At 42.6% G+C, this 17062-nt stretch overlaps 1 protein-coding gene across 2 annotated transcripts; it reads left to right on the forward strand.

The window, feature by feature from the left end:
• Window positions 1–5854: 5854 nt before the first annotated feature.
• EAPP (E2F associated phosphoprotein) lies at window positions 5855–14572 on the forward strand. Of its 2 annotated transcripts, none has more exons than XM_065402703.1 (6): window positions 5855–5995; window positions 7320–7501; window positions 9960–10058; window positions 10821–10944; window positions 11922–12038; window positions 13965–14572. In XM_065402703.1, exons 1-6 carry the CDS (start codon window positions 5922–5924, stop codon window positions 14239–14241), a joined length of 873 nt encoding a protein of 290 aa, XP_065258775.1. In that variant the 5' UTR covers window positions 5855–5921; the 3' UTR covers window positions 14242–14572. The 2 variants fall into 2 exon arrangements, with proteins under 2 accessions (XP_065258775.1, XP_065258774.1); XM_065402702.1 differs by lacking the exon at window positions 5855–5995 and adding an exon at window positions 6009–6210.
• Window positions 14573–17062: the final 2490 nt, after the last annotated feature.

Here is a 17062-nt window from a genome sequence, read left to right on the forward strand (position 1 = left end):
AACACCTAGCCACCGAGTACATTAATCGGAAGGGGTATTTCTCTATGGTTCTCCAGGCGCTTGTGGATCACTGTGGGCGTTTCATGGACATTAACGCAGGCTGGTCTGGAAAGGTGCATGACACACACATCTTTCGGAACACTGGCCTGTTCAGGAAGCTGCAAGCAGGGACTTTCTTCCCGGACCAGAAGATCACCTTAGGGGAAGTCGAAATGCTCATTGTGATCCTGGGAGACCCTGCCTACCCCTTAATGCTGTGGCTTATGAAGCCATACACAGGGAACCTTGACAGCAGCAAGGAGCGGTTCAGCAACAGGCTGAGCAAGTGCAGAATGACTGTTCTGTGCTTTTGGCCGTTTAAAGGCCCACTGGCGCTGCCTATATGGGAGGCTGGACCTGGCCGATGGCAATATTCCTATGCTTATAGCTGTGTGCTGTATGCTCCATAATATTTGTAACGAGAAGGGTGAAAGCTTCACTCAGGGCTGGACCGCTGAGGCTCAGCACCTGGAGGCTGAGTTTGAACAGTGAGACACCAGGACTATTAGAGGGGCACAGAACAGGATCTCATAAGGATCAGGGGTGCCTTGAGGCAGCAATTTGAAGCTGAAAGCCACTAATTGTTGCTATGCTCGGGAGTCCAGTGCTTGTAATGGTAGGAGGTGATTGTGATTGGTGCAAACAATGCTCTATGAAGGTTTATGAAAATTGCCTGTTGCTTTGAAAGGCCTCTGTTTGCTTTCAATTAATGGAATAAAGATTGCTTTCAAACCAAAACAATTCTTTTATTAAAAAACAACTGGAGGAGAGAGACAAACAAAACAACACATCAGCACTGAGGGGGATGGGGAAAGGGAGGGCCCCAGGAGGAGGCGGTGTCTTGGGGGGGCCCTGGGAAAGAGTTTTGCAACAGTGGCTGCAGGGGGAGACTGGCGTGGAGCTGCTCGGTTTGCAGTGCTATAGTGTCTGGAGCGTGTCCACTTGGCACTCCATAAAATTTAAGAGCTGCTCCGTGGCTTCGTTCTGGTGTGTTGCGTTCTCGTGTCGGTCCCTCTTCTTGCTGTCCCACCTCTCCTTCAATTTTTGTTTTTTGGCCGCGGAGTGCATCATGACATCATGCAGAAAGTCCTCTTTAGTTCTTCGTGGACGCTTTCTAATTCTGCACAGCGGTTCAGCCAGCGATAAAGAGGGAGGCTGGGCTCCCAAGGTCATATCTGTGAAGCCAAAATGCAGCATTTTACAGAAGCAGTATTGTTTGCAACACAGAGACCACTGATTCAGTGATTTTAAAACACAGCCACTGTTCACATACCTGTCACTAACTGGCTGACCCCAGGCAAGCACACATGAGCCACAAGACCCCCTAAATGGTGAGTAACCACAGCGGCAGGGAAAATCAGGTTCCAGGACCGTACTGTACACTGGGCACGTGGCTCTTGGGGAGAGCCAGCACTGTAGGGGGGGCCTTAAAATCATTACTGTATTTTCCACAGGCTGTGTTCATTATGGAAGATATCTTGCTGCTGAGGGTGAGCAGGGAATCAAGGGAGGGTCTTCTCTAAGACTGCGGCTTCCGCCCTGGCCCTTATGCGTCTCGCCTGTGTGCAGCAATGGTCTCCCTTTCCCCCTCTCCATGACGGCAGAGTGGTGCAGGAAAGTTACTCTTAATGGTGCAAGAAACAAAGCAGCTCTGCCAAAGAATCTGTGGTAGCGGATTGCCCAGTGTCTCCATGAGAGTTTTGTGGAGATCTCTGAGGCAGATTCCTATGAAGTGAGGGAGTCAAGCAACATCATACAGACACAAGCCTGCTTTCTGCAACCTTCATGCTCCCAACAACTCGCTTTAGCGATTTCCTAAAATCAAAGCCACTTTCCCAGGGGCCTCCTCTCCTGTTTGCATTTCCTCTAAGGCAGAGAAGAGCTCCTGGCTGCATGCATCTCTGACCTCCGAGTCGTCTTCTGCCTCTGGGTCCCAATCCTTGTTCAAGATTTCCTCCTGGCTCGGTCCACTCTTGACTGGCGCGTGAGCCACTGAAGTATCCACAGTGACCTTCGCAGTGGAGGTGGGGTCGCCAGCGAGTATCACATCCAGATCTTTGTATAACCGGCAGCTCATAGGCGTGGAACAGTTTGCCGCCCATGCCATGCTGCAGCTCCTTCACTTTGACCCTGCATTGCAGTGTGTCCCAGTCATGGCCCCTTTCTGTCCTGAATCGTGAATTCTGGCCATAGGTATCATAATTCCAACGGCTGGAGCGCAGCTGGCCCTGGACAGCCTCCTTTCCCCAAATGCTGATGAGGTCCAGCAGCTACGGAGGATCGCCTGGTGCATGGAGCAGGCATGGTCACCTGGAAAGATGTGCTGAGACCGATGACCAGAAAGGCAAGAACAGGCATTGTGCATGTGATTGGGGTCCCAGCTGGGGCCAGCTGAGGTCACTCAATTAGGGTAAACCCCAAAGAATGGGGAAGACACTCCGCATAAAGCTGGTGGATATTCCAATACTTAGATTTACTAAGCCACCATACAACAGCTTCTTTATTACCTTACTGGTTACTCAGAAATCCAAACACAGGTATCTGGATGGAGGCCTGAGGCTGGATCACTTTAAGGGAACTAAGTCAAATATGATGATTTCTGAAAGTCTTATTTCATCATATAAAAGAAAAGGTTCTACCCGTCCCAAAGGCTTAGACACATTACCTCCCAGGTTAATGAATGTTTCAGATCTTACCCAAATACACGCTCCAGCCAATTCTTATTAACTAAATTAAAGTTTATTAAAAAACAAAAAAGAGAGAATGGTTAAAAGATCAATATACATACAACCATGAGTTCAATTCATTGAGGTTTAGATTCATAGCAGAGATGGTGAGCTTTGTATTTGCAAAGAGTTCCTTTAGAATTCACTTCATAGGTTATAGGCCAAAGCCAAATATCATAGTCCGGGCGTACCACCCTAACTAAGACCTCAGTCTTGCGACTCAAATGTCCCTTGATGAAGCTTAAGCAAATCTGAGATGACAGAATCAGAACCCAAGGATCTTTTATACAATTTCATGTCCTCTTTGACAAGTTGGGAGTTCCTCTGGGAACAAAAGGTAATTAGGATGACATTGAAAGAGGTCCTCACTGGTACTTAGCTATAGAATTAACTTAAGGCAATTTTGCTTGTTCCTGCACCATTCACAGATTATTTGCTATACATTTCAAAAAGAGATGAATACAGAGATATCCCGTGTTTACAATTTATTTAAATGCTAGGACAGGGGTAGGCAACCTATGGCACGCGTGCTGATTTTCAGTGGCACTCATACTGCCCGGGTTCTGGCCACCAGGCCGGGGGGCTCTGCATTTTAATTTAATTTTAAATAAATCTTCTTAAACATTTTAAAAACCTTATTTACTTTACATACAACAATAGTTTAGTTACATATTATAGATTTCTAGAAAGAGACCTAAAAACGTTAAAATGTATTACTGGCACGCGAAACCTTAAATTAGAGTGAATAAATGAAGACTCGGCACACCACTTCTGAAAGGTTGCTGACCCCTGTGCTAGGATGTTCTTTTGATCTCTGAATTATCAGAATACAGCATAATCAAGTCCCTGTCTACATTGTCGACCATACTCATACATATGTAAATACACAAAAACACAAACATCTCCCCACATGTCTTTTGAGGGTTATTGTGCAGGATGTTTAACCCTTTCTAACCATGTGTCACAGTGGGACCCCTCCGGGGGGCCAATTGCAGCGCTGTAATGGGGACCCCTCCGGGGGGCTAACTGCAGCGCTGTAATCGACCAGCGTGTAGCCCCAGCGCAGAAAGCTGTACGCCTCTCATGGGGGTGGTTTTTTAAAGCGCTGCAACTGTGCAGTTTCTGCGCACTAAGTGGCTTGGCAGTGTGTACACATTGGCAGTTACACTGCAGAAGCTGCTTTACTGCGCAGAAACTTGCCAGTGTAGACAAGGCCTGAGTCTTTGGTTAGTGATTTGAACCATGAGTCTTTTTCCAGAGCTGTGGTTCTGTTATGTAATTCCAAAGCACCTGTGCAGAAGTGTCTATACCAGAGGTTCTCAAACTGTGGCCCGCAAGTTCCATTCTACGGTGTGTGCAGGCGTGGGTCCTCTTATTAGGTGCCTGGTGCCTGAACTCTGGAGAAGATGCACATGTAAGGTGAGCTGGTGGCCTTAGGAGGTAGGTGAGAGGGGGCAGTAGAGTGAGAAGAGGGGGTTGGGGGAATTTAGGACGTGCAGGGCTATGGCGGCCAGAGAAAGGTGACTTTCCCCAGCTCCAAGACTGCAGTTGCCAGGAAGAGACCCCCGTCCTTCCCAGCCCCAGCTCGGGGGCTGCTGCCGCGGGGGAGAGAGGGCACATCCATCGCATTAGAAATTTAAGACTACTGATAATATTTGTAGAACAAAAAAATGTTAATTTTTTTTATATAGCGTTTTTATCCAAAGCACTTTACAATAGTTAGCTAACAGTACAAACAACATTTGGAAAGATCATTAAGTGGTTGGTCGAGACCCTCAGCAATTTTCAAGTGGTCTGGGGGGGGGGGGGGGGGGGAAAGTTTGAGAACCACTGGTCTGCTTCATGACTCCCATTAAGTCTTGGAATTGCTGCTTGTGTTGCTTTGTGGACAATTGGCAGCGCAGCAGGGATTTGGATAAGTGGGGTTTTGTGTTGGAGATCCAGACAGAAGTGAGTTAATATGCCAATAACTAGATCTCCTACATGGGTTCACACTGATATACCATTTTTGGGTCTCATGACAGAAGTGGTTTCAAACTTGGGTAAGATGCACAGTGCAAGCCTTCCTTTACTCTGATGCAGCCATTTACACTGGGGGATTGTACAGATATGTAGCTACACAGGTATAAATTCCTGATATAGACAAGCCCTTAAAGAGGAGCTGATGCTGAAAATGCTGTTTGCATCATGTATTGGATTGTTTAGCTTCCAAGTTTGAAAATCAACATTTCCAGTGACTACTGGTGCATATAATTATTTCCAGTTGTGTCTATAATAATATGCTATTCATTTTAGGGATCATGCCTTTTATGTATGTATTCTGAGGCGCTCATAATTATAATCAGACTATAGGAGGAAAGGAGTACAAAGCATATAGTAAAAATAACAGGAGTACTTGTGGCACCTTAGAGACTAACAAATTTATTAGAGCATAAGCTTTCGTGGGCTACAACCCACTTCTTCGGATGCATCCGAAGAAGTGGGTTGTAGCCCACGAAAGCTTATGCTCTAATAAATTTGTTAGTCTCTAAGGTGCCACAAGTACTCCTGTTATTTTTGCGGATACAGACTAACACGGCTGCTACTCTGAAAGCATATAGTGTTAACAACAAAGTAAATAGTTAAACTAGGACCAGCAGTGTTTGTTCCATCACTGTAGTTAATCCATTTCCTCCAAGAGGTGGTTGGTAGGTAGGTTGATAGGGAAGAATTCTGCCCGTTACAGCGGGTTAAATCGGCCTAACTCCAGTGACGTTTTTCACAGCGCTGAGGGATTTAGGGAGGAGGGGATGTTGCGCCGTTGTAAAGGGCAGTTTATGGCACTAGCTGGCACTGGGCTTGCACCTTCCCCCCGTGCACTGGCCACTATCAGTGCGTGGCTCTCCCGTGCTGGCTCGTGCGCTTGGGATAAAAGGCAGGCGGAGGTGGGTGGCCTTCTTGATCCGGGGATCGGGCCCCAGGAAGGAGCTCGGTGGCTTGTTGGGCGCGGCCGCAGCGCTCGCGGGGGCCTAGCAAGACCGGGACGGGCCGGGGCGCAGGAGCGGAAGCGGGCGGCGGAGCAGGTTTCCGGGCGGACCGGGCCTGGGGACCGAGTTTGCCGCTGCACCGAGCGGAGCGGAGCGGCCGGAGCAGAGAGGGAGCTAGTTGGGTGTCGCCATGAGCCGCCTGCAGGAGGACGATGATCCCTACGTGATCGAGGAGCCCAGCGATGAGGAGCCGGGGCAGAGCAGGTACCGAGCGACCAGGGGAGGGGCTGAGAGAGTCCCCCGCAGAGCCTGACTGGGCCTGGCGTCCCCATGACTGACGCAGGCAGAGACACGCCAGTGCCCGGGCAGGACTCGGAGGTGTCACGCGAAGACTCTGCTTCTTTACTCTCCTCTTCTAATAAAGTTCCAGACTGCGGCCCGCAAGGGCTAGAAATGACTTCGGCACCCACACGCCCAGCGTAAAGTATTAACATTGATAATAGCCGGACTGTACAGGCAGGCAAAGTGAGCGAGCTGCTGCAGGAGAACTTCTTAGAGTCCCACTTTAATGAGCATAAAACGTGATGTAACAAATGCTGCGTAAAGTTCTTGTTTACAGCTCTGCTGAAACAACCTGCTTATGACGCTTTACCTCTTTCAATCTAAGATCTGATCCCTCCATCATTTCTTGCCACTGTAAAAATTTAAATTGATAATAAACCCTTAAAATCTATAGTTTTGCACAACTGTGAATGTCTCCTTTGAAAAATGTTTAAAAGTACATATCCGTATTAGCTGTTGAATTATTTCTTTTAAAAATAGAATTCCGCCAAGCTTATCTATATTCCCATTTCAGTTTCTAGTCCTACTTTGTTTTATTTTCAGTGTTTGTTTTGGGTTATTCTAGTGCCTTGTAACACCATGAAAACTAAAATTATAGGTTTATCGGCATTGTGATTGCATCAGTGTAAGTAAGCATACATGGTTCATTGCAAGAACACGACAGGAACACAAATCTTACATTCTCATAAAGACTTTTTAAAAATGGTCTTGTGCACTGTTGACTCCTTCATTCCCACACTGTGTCTTATTGTACCGCTGCTGTGCATTGCTAAGAAATGAATTACAAGGGGCATATGGTGGAAGGGAGGCAGGCTGTAATTTATGGTGAACAGTATACGATTTCACTCAAATGCAATTTCCTTCTTTAAAGGAAACATAATTTTCTAGGACTTTTTTTCAAAGCTTGCTGCTGTTTTGTTTTTTGTTTTTAAACTTACAATCAGAGTAGCTTTTTGTTTAAACTGAAATATTTAAGACTCCAGTCCTGCAGTTGACAATGCATAGGTAGATTGTTGTGCTTACCCACAGACCCACTGACTTCACTGTCAATTGCAGGATTGTGGCCTTAGTATATAGGTCAAAATGGAGCAGTAGTCCAACTAAAATGGTAAAATATGTCCAGTCATTAGACAGATAAGTTGTTCCAATACTTCAGAACAATTCAAAAGATATCTTTATTGCATGAATAGAAAGGTTAATATTTTAAACCAATAATAATGGATTTTAATACTTAAATATCCTATAGCTCAGAAGATGAAGTGGATGTGCTTTTATATGGCACTCCCGATCAGAAGCGCAAACTGATAAGGGAGTGCCTTACTGGAGAAAGTGAATCTTCAAGTGAAGATGAGTTCCAAAAGGAAATGGAGGCGGAACTAAACTGCACCATGAAAACTATGGAGGGCAAGTGGAAGTCACTAGAAACAGGTAAATATATCTGTTTTAGTATCTGCTCTTCTATACAATAGTCAATTATAGGGTGGCTGAGTTAATGCATTATTTGACCCTTCAGTTTGATTACGGGTGTGTGCACTGATAATCATAGGTGGACATCTGTGCTAAATCAGCAATTAAATAGTTCACCTAGCCATTTAAATTTAAACTACTATCAATATCCCAATGCTCATTTAGATGAATGGGGCATTTCACACTTTCCAGGACTTTTCTTCCTTTCGTGGTCTTGCTGAGCTTCTGCTCTTTCATTTAGTGGCTTACCTTCCTTGGTCCACTGCTCCTTTTTAGGGGGTCTCCAGTCCTGTTCTCAGCCTGCCCTTCCTCTATGTACATGGGGGGGCTGTGGCTGTATTTCTCCCCCTGCCTCCAGTGGCTCCCTGATGTTGCCAGGATTTGGATCACCTGCTCATAGAAGGGACAACAGGCAGCAGATTCCCTCCATCTGCTGCAGATCATCTTGAGAGCTGTCAGCCGCCACTTCTGACATATGGGACTTAGCCCCTATGACATGGGGCTCTACGAAGTGGTCACCTACTGGCAATTGAGAGGAAAGAAGTAAAAATAAAATACTACTTATGTTACAAAGTGAAAAAGAAATTGCTTACTGCCCAGGAGCTCCCAGAGCTAGAAGAGTTTAATTGGAGAGTAGAGCTACACTAAAGGGTTTTTCTAGAGTAGAGTTTGTGATTCTATTTTAACTTGAGTGAATTGATTGCTGATTAAATTGTGTTAACTAACAGAATTGCAAATGCTAATCTGGACATACTACAAATATTTGTTCCAAGACACACACATCTGTGGTTTACCATAGCTGTCATAGAATAAATGTTTCTAGTCTTTGACTAGCATTTTAGATAACACAGCCACTTTTTAAGCTTAGTGGTGCTGGTCTAACCTTAGTGGCTTTGAACAATTTTCACAGCTGCTTTTGTAGGCTTTAAAGCTTTGCTTTCTCTCTGAGCACTTGTAATGTTCAGAAGACTTCTTAAGTGAAAATCAGGTGCTTTTTAAGGCATCCAAAGCAGCTACAAGGATTCCCTTCTCAGACGGAAAGGAATAGTGTTTGATGTGTTGAACTTGGTAAACCTCAGTCCCTGGGTGTGCCACAATTTTAAAGTGTTGGTATTGGTTAATGTATCATTATATAGCAAACAATGTTCAGTTCCATTTTGTGCTTTTATAAGGGAAATTGGTACTGTTAGGAGGAGTATATTTGAATGTAGTCAATTAGGGTGAATAACATACACTTCAAACAGTGTCATTATTTTCTCAAAAAGCTATCAGATTGAAACTAGTTAAAATCAAAATGGGTTAACAGGCCAAAAAAAGATTTTAAACCTTAGCCTCTTGACAGAACACTGATAAAAAATATTTCGAAAGCTAGTCTATGAACTGGGAGTATAATTACCTCTCTCACAGCAGGACTAAAAGCTGCTTCTGAATAGCCAAAGCTGTCCATCTCCAGAATGCTTCCCTCAGATATATTTCTGTTCTTTTTGATTCAGAGTGACATAATGACCAGGGGGATTAGTTTCTTACTGTTGAGGAGAACATGTGTTTCTTTGTTCCTGTTACAAAATGCATAGTGAGGCATTCTTAATTACCTTCCCAAGTCACCTATTAAAAGGTCCATTTTAAACAGGATCTTTGATTTGCAGACATTTCAGCAAGGTAAATCTTGTTTTTCCAGTTAACTGGACAGATGTGAACCTGTGCATAGTTTCCAGTTAATTATCTTTGTATTACTAAAGAGGCCATGTAACACTTTCCTGGGTAGAGTTCCATAATTTGCAAATGATGGCTCACCCCAGACTATACTCTGACCATCCTTTTGAGCTGACATTATGTCCATTAGTTGCTTTATGATTGGTATATCTGTGCCTAGAGAAGATGATGTAGGTACATTTTATAAATTAGGCCCCAATCCTGCAAAGACTTCAGTGTGTGTAACTTTATGCAGTGTGTAGAGTCACATCGAAGCCAGTGCATGGAGCACAGTACAATCAGTTTAATATTTAGGAGATTTAATAGCATTTACATAACACTTTATTTTCAAGATAAAGTTAGACACATCAGCTAGTGGGTTACTGGTGTAAACTGATATGTCTCAATTTAGACAGGTTCTCAACTAATGTGTCTAAATTTACCTCTAAATAAAGTGTTATGTAAGTGCTATTAAATCTCCTAAATATTAAACTAACCATATCATTATCCATGCATTGATTTCAGTGGGACTACTCACAGGGTAAAGTTACACATGTGCATAAGAATGGGATCCCAGTTGCTTTTTCAAACAGTTACAGAGAATGTGCCTTTGGTGATCCCTCTTCCTGAATTCACTCTTGGAGATATAGTCTGTTTCTGTATATTGGGCTCATGATGGCTAATTCTGGTGCTTTCTTATTTTGTTTGGTTATAATTTCATAAATAGGTACTTCCTCAAGTACTGGACAAGCTGGAACAGTCACCACTACAAAGTACTATGACGACATTTATTTTGACTCTGATTCGGAGGATGAAGATAAAGTAGGTAAATGACTGAGGAAAGAGTTGGCCATCTCTACAGCAATATACCCTGCTCCAGACGTTGAAGAGTCCTCTCTAGAGCCAGGGATTGTGGCTGGAGAGGGTCTTGAGGGCAGGTGGTTAGGTTGGGGGCATGTACGTCATCTCACACCACCACCAAAATTCTGAAAAAGAGGTGGTAATTTATATAGCCTGGTGCTGCATTAATCCTTCTCTGGCAGTGTTCTGCAGAAGAGAGTGATCCAAGTCTTTGTTTTAATGGGGATTATTTGTGATTGTAGCACAGCAAAAATGAAGTAGAAACTGTCACTTTGGTTAATTAGCTAAATAGATCAGTGGTTCTCAATCAGGTCCCAGGCCCCCTGTGGGGCTGCAAGCAGGTTTCAGGGGATCCACCAAAATAAACCAGAGAGGGGCCGGCGTTAGACTCACTGGGCCCCAGGGCAGAAAGCCAAAGCCTAAGCCCCACTACCCAGGGCTGAAGCCGAAGCCCGAGCAACTTAGCTTCGTGGGGTCCCTCTGTGGTATGGGGCCCTGGGCAACTGCCCTGCATGCTGTCCCTATTGCTGGCGGCTTTTAATCTACTGGATTTGCAGAAAAAAAGTTGCTGTGGCACAGGTGGGCCATGGAATTTTTATAGCATGTTGGAGAGTGGGGGGGCTCAGAAAGAAAAAGGTTGTGGACCCCTGAAATACAGTAGTTCTCGGTTTAATGGATGATATTATTTGGGAGGTAGAGTTCAACTATGTTCGCACAAATCTCCCAGGTACACAGGCGGCCAGGAAAAAAAAGAGACATCAGCAGCGCCGGATTCCTACTAACGATGAGCTACTCTATGATCCAGAAGAAGATGATCGAGACCAAGAGTGGGTGGACTCTCAGAGACGAGGGTAAGCAGCTGTAAACATTTTAACCCTTGAAAATATTCTTGAATATGCCAAGTAACTTAAAAGACTGTGCTATAAAGGCAGTATGTCTAAATGTTGTTTTGTTGATTCAGAGCTTCATTTGAAGTATATGAAATAAAAAAGCTTGTTTTAATACAGTGTTCACTTATCCACATTTACAGGTCCCTTTTTGTGATGCTCTGAACCTGTAGGTACTTACTTGGGGCCAAATCCTACTCCACATGAACTTCCCACTGACTTTAATGGGAGTTCTAGTAGGATTTGACCCTGCAAATTTCACCAGAGAAATTAATGATTATAAGTGCTTCTTTATTACCACCCCATTTGCTTTATATTTTTATTCTTTTTATAAAAAAAAAAGCCTGATCCTGCAAGTCACCCATGTGTAGAACTCCTATTGAAGTCAAAGGGCGTTCCACATGCAGCGACCTTGCAGGATTAGGTGACATCTAATATTTTTTTATGTCCTGGCCTATTTTGATCACCAGATTGTTTAGCTATAGGTCATTGTTTAGTGTGAATGCATTTTTGTTTTTGACAGGCTTGGAATTTAGTGAGGCAGAAAAAGAGTGTTTGGATAAAATGGAAAGAGCCTGGAGCTTCTTTTCTGTGGGATTTTGGGGGTGTGTATGAAGTAAAAATCCCTTGGACTGCAGGAAAACTAGATTCTGCAGCTTAACAAGAACTGATGAAAGCAGAATTAAATGACTTGTGGTGATTATACCTAGAAAAAATGCACCCTACTTCACACAGAGCAAAGGATCATGATCCAAAAATCCACACTCAGTTAAGATTCAAACTCCTGAGCAAATTTGGATTGGGAGAGCAGGGTTCCAGGAGGTATCAAACATTTGCTGTGGGGAGGCGGGGGTTTGGTTGTAAATACAGCTTTAAGGTTCAGTCTAGATGCCTAACCTGTAGGGATGGATGCTTTCACCTGTTTGTTTACCTCTTGGTAGGTACCAAAATATAAGAAGAACTCAGCAGCAGCAGTCCAAACCTCCAGCCATTCCAAACAGTGATGCTGTTTTGAACTGCCCTGCTTGCATGACTACGTTGTGCTTTGACTGTCAGAGGTAATTACTGAACCATAAACATGAAGTGATCTTTCTGTAATGTCTTATTTTCAGCTGCAGTGAAATATGTAATTTACACTTATTAGTTTTAAACAGAGCAGATGTATCGTTATGGAAGTAAAGGTGTGATTCAACACAGGCATGCAATTATATTTCACCTTGGCTCAGCAGTAGCAAATCTAGAATTTTTCTGTAGAGAGATCGGGGTGGGACCAGTATGGAAATAAGCAATATGTAGAAGAGTGTTTTGCAGATTCACTGAATATTTATGAGACCGTGATTTGCACTATATCTAATGCTTTTCAGAAGTGTTAATCTTAAAGATCCTGTCTGTTTTGCAAACCAGTCAGTCAGCTGTATTTTCAGTCAATTTGTTAGTGGCTTGGCTCAACCTCTGAATGAATAAATGATCAAATACTCAAATGATACTCAGTCTTTGTGGTACGTTGATAGTTTTTCAGCTAAGCAAGAGTTTGAGTATGGGGGGGAAGTGGTAGTCACAGGCAGATTAGTAAATATCCCTAGCAATATGTTGATATTATGAAAGAATATTGGGTCACAGTGAACTAGTATTCCAGAGTGAATACAGAACATTGAGATGAAGGTACTGGGTTCATGTTTGACTAGTTGCAGGAAAATGCCTCTGCTCTTGCCCAAAACAATTTCCTGGAGTATTCAAATGATTTTTAACTCATCTGGACTTCACTATCCTAAGCTTTATAATGATCTTTGGTGCCTAGTCTTATGTCCTTGACACTAGGAGTTAATTTTCTTAATATTGTAACTGAGTTGGTACCCACCTTATCCAAGATTTTGAAGAGAGAAATCTTAACAAAAACACAAATTTGAGAGGGGGGGGAATTAACACCTTCCTCTCTGAACTGTTGGCTGTCATCTGCTACACTTTGTACTTCTCACTTGGTCTCCTTTTGGGCTCTGTGCTGCATACAAAAGTTCCACACTCTTCTTGAGATGTAGATTTTAGAGACTGTATAATGATGTTCACAAAGGCCCAGTCCTGAGAAGTGTTGAGCTCTCTTATCCTTTTACCTTAATGGCAGTTGCCTGGTGTTTCAGGCTTTGAAAGGACTGCTTGGCTAAAATGGAGGAAGTCACTGTTCATACTGAGAAGGTCTTTGAAAGCCAAAACTGAATGAGAGAAGCGAGGTATGTCTGGGTCAGGTTCATGGTTGAATAACGGATGCAAGGATTTGGGATCATCTAAGCAGGAAAGAGTTGGGAACATACAGCATGGAGATGAATTGAGGAACAGTAAAACAGAATTTTATTAGGATGGAAACAAGCAAACTACAAATATAAATAAATAAAATTAAATATGTATGTATGTCATATATAGTCACCCCTTCCTTGAAAGCTGTCCTGAAGGTTGGATCTGAATTGATCTTTCTAGGGTAAATATATTAGCTCAAAAATTTAACATTTAAGATACTAAATTTAAATTGGCATGAGATTTGCAGTTCATAAACATTTTTCTGAAAAACAAAATTAGTTTTGGACTGATCTGAATCATGAGAAATGACAGGCTTAAAATGATTTTGAATATTTCATGTTGGGGGGCAAATGATGGTTCAAATTCTGGCTTCTAATCTTTGTCCCATTTTTAGCCATAAATCACCATTCATGATTCCATAGTAATATAGCTATGTAGTTCAGGGATGCTTATCAAAATAAGCATTTATTTATTTTTAAACAGCTTAACTTCAAAACTAAAGAAACGCTACATTTTCCTGGCTTTTGTAGTTGTGATTTTTATTTTGTTTATAAGACTTCACTTTTGACAGGCTGCTAGTCCTTTGATTTGGTGTTTCCTGCCTTCAATCCTACCTTCAGCAGTGTTAACCAGTTTTGTGGAAGCAGAATTCTATCAGAGAATATGACCATTGCATTTTCTTCTCTTCTTCCTAGACATGAATCCTACAAAACGCAGTACAGAGCAATGTTTGTGATGAACTGCTCAGTTAACAAAGAAGAGGTTCTAAAATACAAAGGCCCAGTGAACAAGAAGATAAAGAAAGGGCATAAGAAAATGAAACACAGCAACGAGATCACCACTGTGCAAGCAAATCAGGAAGAGGAGGAAGTATATCATCCAGTCAAATGTACCGAATGTTCAACTGAAGTGGCAGTCTTGGATAAAGATGAAGTTTTCCATTTCTTCAATGTTCTAGCAAGCCACTGTTAATGTGGAAAAACAGCTGTACTGTTTAAGACTGTATGAAATCTCAAAAATGTGGACAATATTTTATCCTTTTTTTAAAAAAAAAAAACCCTTTTGTATCATTTGAAAAGATTACAAAGATTCTTTCAAAACTTCATGGAAGAGATATAGTTAACTGATCATATTTGGGAGCAATATTCTGTCAATCCCTCAGATAATGATAAAAGCATAGACAGTTTAAATTCATGTACATAGCATGCAATATTTTTGTGTATTAGAACCATTGCTCATGTACATATGCAATATGTTGATGTGTGTTAAACTGTTGCTTAGAATAAAAACGCTGTAAACTAGAGATCTTCTCCATACTTGGATTGAGCGATTTTAGGGTGCTGATTATGTTGATGTATTTGGATACTGACCCCACTAAAGTGTCTAAATATGGATGTTTTTATTTATGCACATTGGAAGGTTTTGTATTCTTCTTTTTGCTTTGTTCCCTGCACGTCTCATTTAAGCAAAAATATTTAAACTTAGAGTTAAAAAATCCCTGAGCTTTAATTATAGATTGTAGGTAAGTAAGATAGGCTTTTTTGTGTTTTCTGTTACATTTTTTCCCATTTGTGGTGACTGATGGACATGTCTTAAGAAAAAGATGTGTATACAATCAATTCTATTGTCATGGAAATAGCTTGTTTATTTTTCCTCTTTGTTTAGTAGACTGACTTTTTTTTTTTTATGGCAGCAATGAATCGCTTTTCTTATCTGGTAGTTTGGACTTTTTGTCAACCAGAATACAAAGTCACTGTCAAGTTAATGGTTGATCCATTAATCTGCTTGACAAAGCATACTCACAGAAGCTAGCCTCTTTGTTTTGATTACCTAAGAGCACTTTTTCTGTTGCTGTGGTTCTCAGTATTTCTCAGACTTTTCAGATTGGTGACGACTTATTCAAAGTAAAATATTTTCATTATCTCCTTGTATTTACTTAGGAAAGTGAGAGTAAAAAGTATCAGTTATAAGCCTATATAATTAGTGTATGTATTTCGAGAAGTTGACAGAGAATACTTGACTTTGAAGGATAAAGGTGGACAAGGAGTGAGATTTTCTTTGCATGACTAATAATATTTTCAGTGCCTCAACCTCCCAGATTGCCTTTTGTGATTCCCCTGGGGCCCACAACCCACTGTTTGAGAAACACCGGTATAGCTATCCAATGCTTCATCAAATCAAATAAGCAAACCTAGTAACCAAATGAGTAATCTGGAATTTTGTATTGAAGCATGCTGACCCTTTTAAGAATGGGTGCCATGAGCCCAGCTGGTGGGGATTTGGCCCTCAAAGGCAGAGGCACTCTAGGAAACGTAGTTCCAGAGAGAAATCATGTCTCTGCTGGGACTACATACGGTGAGCCTGGGACTGAGTTTGAAGCAGGCTGGGATGGAAATAAGACCTAGTTTGGTCTTTCCACAGTGACAGACGTAAAGTTGGGAAACAGCTACAAGGGTGGTGGCAGTGGAGTGGAGCCAGGTGCAGCCTAAGAGCAGGACAAGATGTAGAAAGAGCCAGAGAAGGGGTGATGTGAGAAGGAAGAGACACAGGCAGGCATAAGCAGAGTGGCATTGGGGTGTGACACGTGCATTTAGCTAGGGGCTGAGTCCCAGGATTTCCTTCCACCATCCCTTAGCCCTGCTCCAATAGGGCAAAGGAATTGTTGAGCCCAGGAAAGGGCTAACAAACTACAGAGCCTGACGAGGGGCAAAATGGACTACTTTAACACAGAAAGGTCACCAAAAAGTCTGCGTTGTATTTTCACACCGCCTCAGCTACTGTATAGCCTTGAGAGAGAGCCCTGCATAATTAGGAGTGAAGAGCTAGCTATTGAGTGCAGAGAAGACTGAAAGATTGTGTTTTTGGTGGATTTTGAACTTTTAACCACTGGGTCAAAAGCATCATGACAGCCTACAAGGCTGGACTAGTAGGGAAACTGAGGTGCAGATGTATGACTGACACTTGAAAGGTAAGCCACTCCCCTACAGAGTTCTTTTGGATCCTTTGCTGATTTTTTGACAACCAGGTACCAGCACAGTGGCAGTGACCAAGAGTATTATCTATGCTTGTCCAGAAGGTTGCTGCTGTTTCTTCTGGATGTGGATCTTGCCACAGTGATCCATAGCTTTGTCATTTTGGGATTACTGTAATTTGCTTGCACAGAATTAAACTGCTAAACTAAGAGCAGTGTTGTAACCATGCTGGTCCTAGGATATTAGAGAGACAAGGTGGGTGAGATAATATCTTTTGGGCCAATTTCTGTTGGTGAGAGAGACAAGTTTTTGAGCTTACACGGATCTTGAAAGCTTATCTCTCACCAACAGAAGTTGGTCCAATAAAAGGTATTACCTCACCTATCTTGCCTCTCTAAACTAAGAGCACTCGTACTTCAGCTGGTACAGAAGGCAACATTGCTGAGAGCAATATAAGGTGCTGGTTTTAATCTATAAAACCCTTAATGGGGTTGGGTCTGGTTACCTCAGGTTCTCTCTGTCCCCCTTTATAATACCGTGCCAGCTGAGATCATCTCAGGCACTCAAGCTCTCAGTTCCTTGGTTAATCATAAAGGGGTTCAGTCAGGCCATTTTCAGATAGGTGTCATTGACTGTAGAACTTGCTTTCCCCATTAATTCAGCAGAGACTCAATCTGTTCAACTTCAGCTCAATGCAAGGCTCATCTGTTCTCCTAAACTTTTTCTGGGGTGGGGGAATGGATGTGGTGGTGGAAGTATTCTTAGAGTCACCCAAATCCCTCCTGATTGAGTATATGTATTTTGGGACATTAGGGCCTGTG

Source organism: Emys orbicularis, chromosome 4, assembly GCF_028017835.1.
Source record: "Emys orbicularis isolate rEmyOrb1 chromosome 4, rEmyOrb1.hap1, whole genome shotgun sequence".
Lineage (NCBI taxonomy): Eukaryota > Metazoa > Chordata > Testudines > Emydidae > Emys > Emys orbicularis.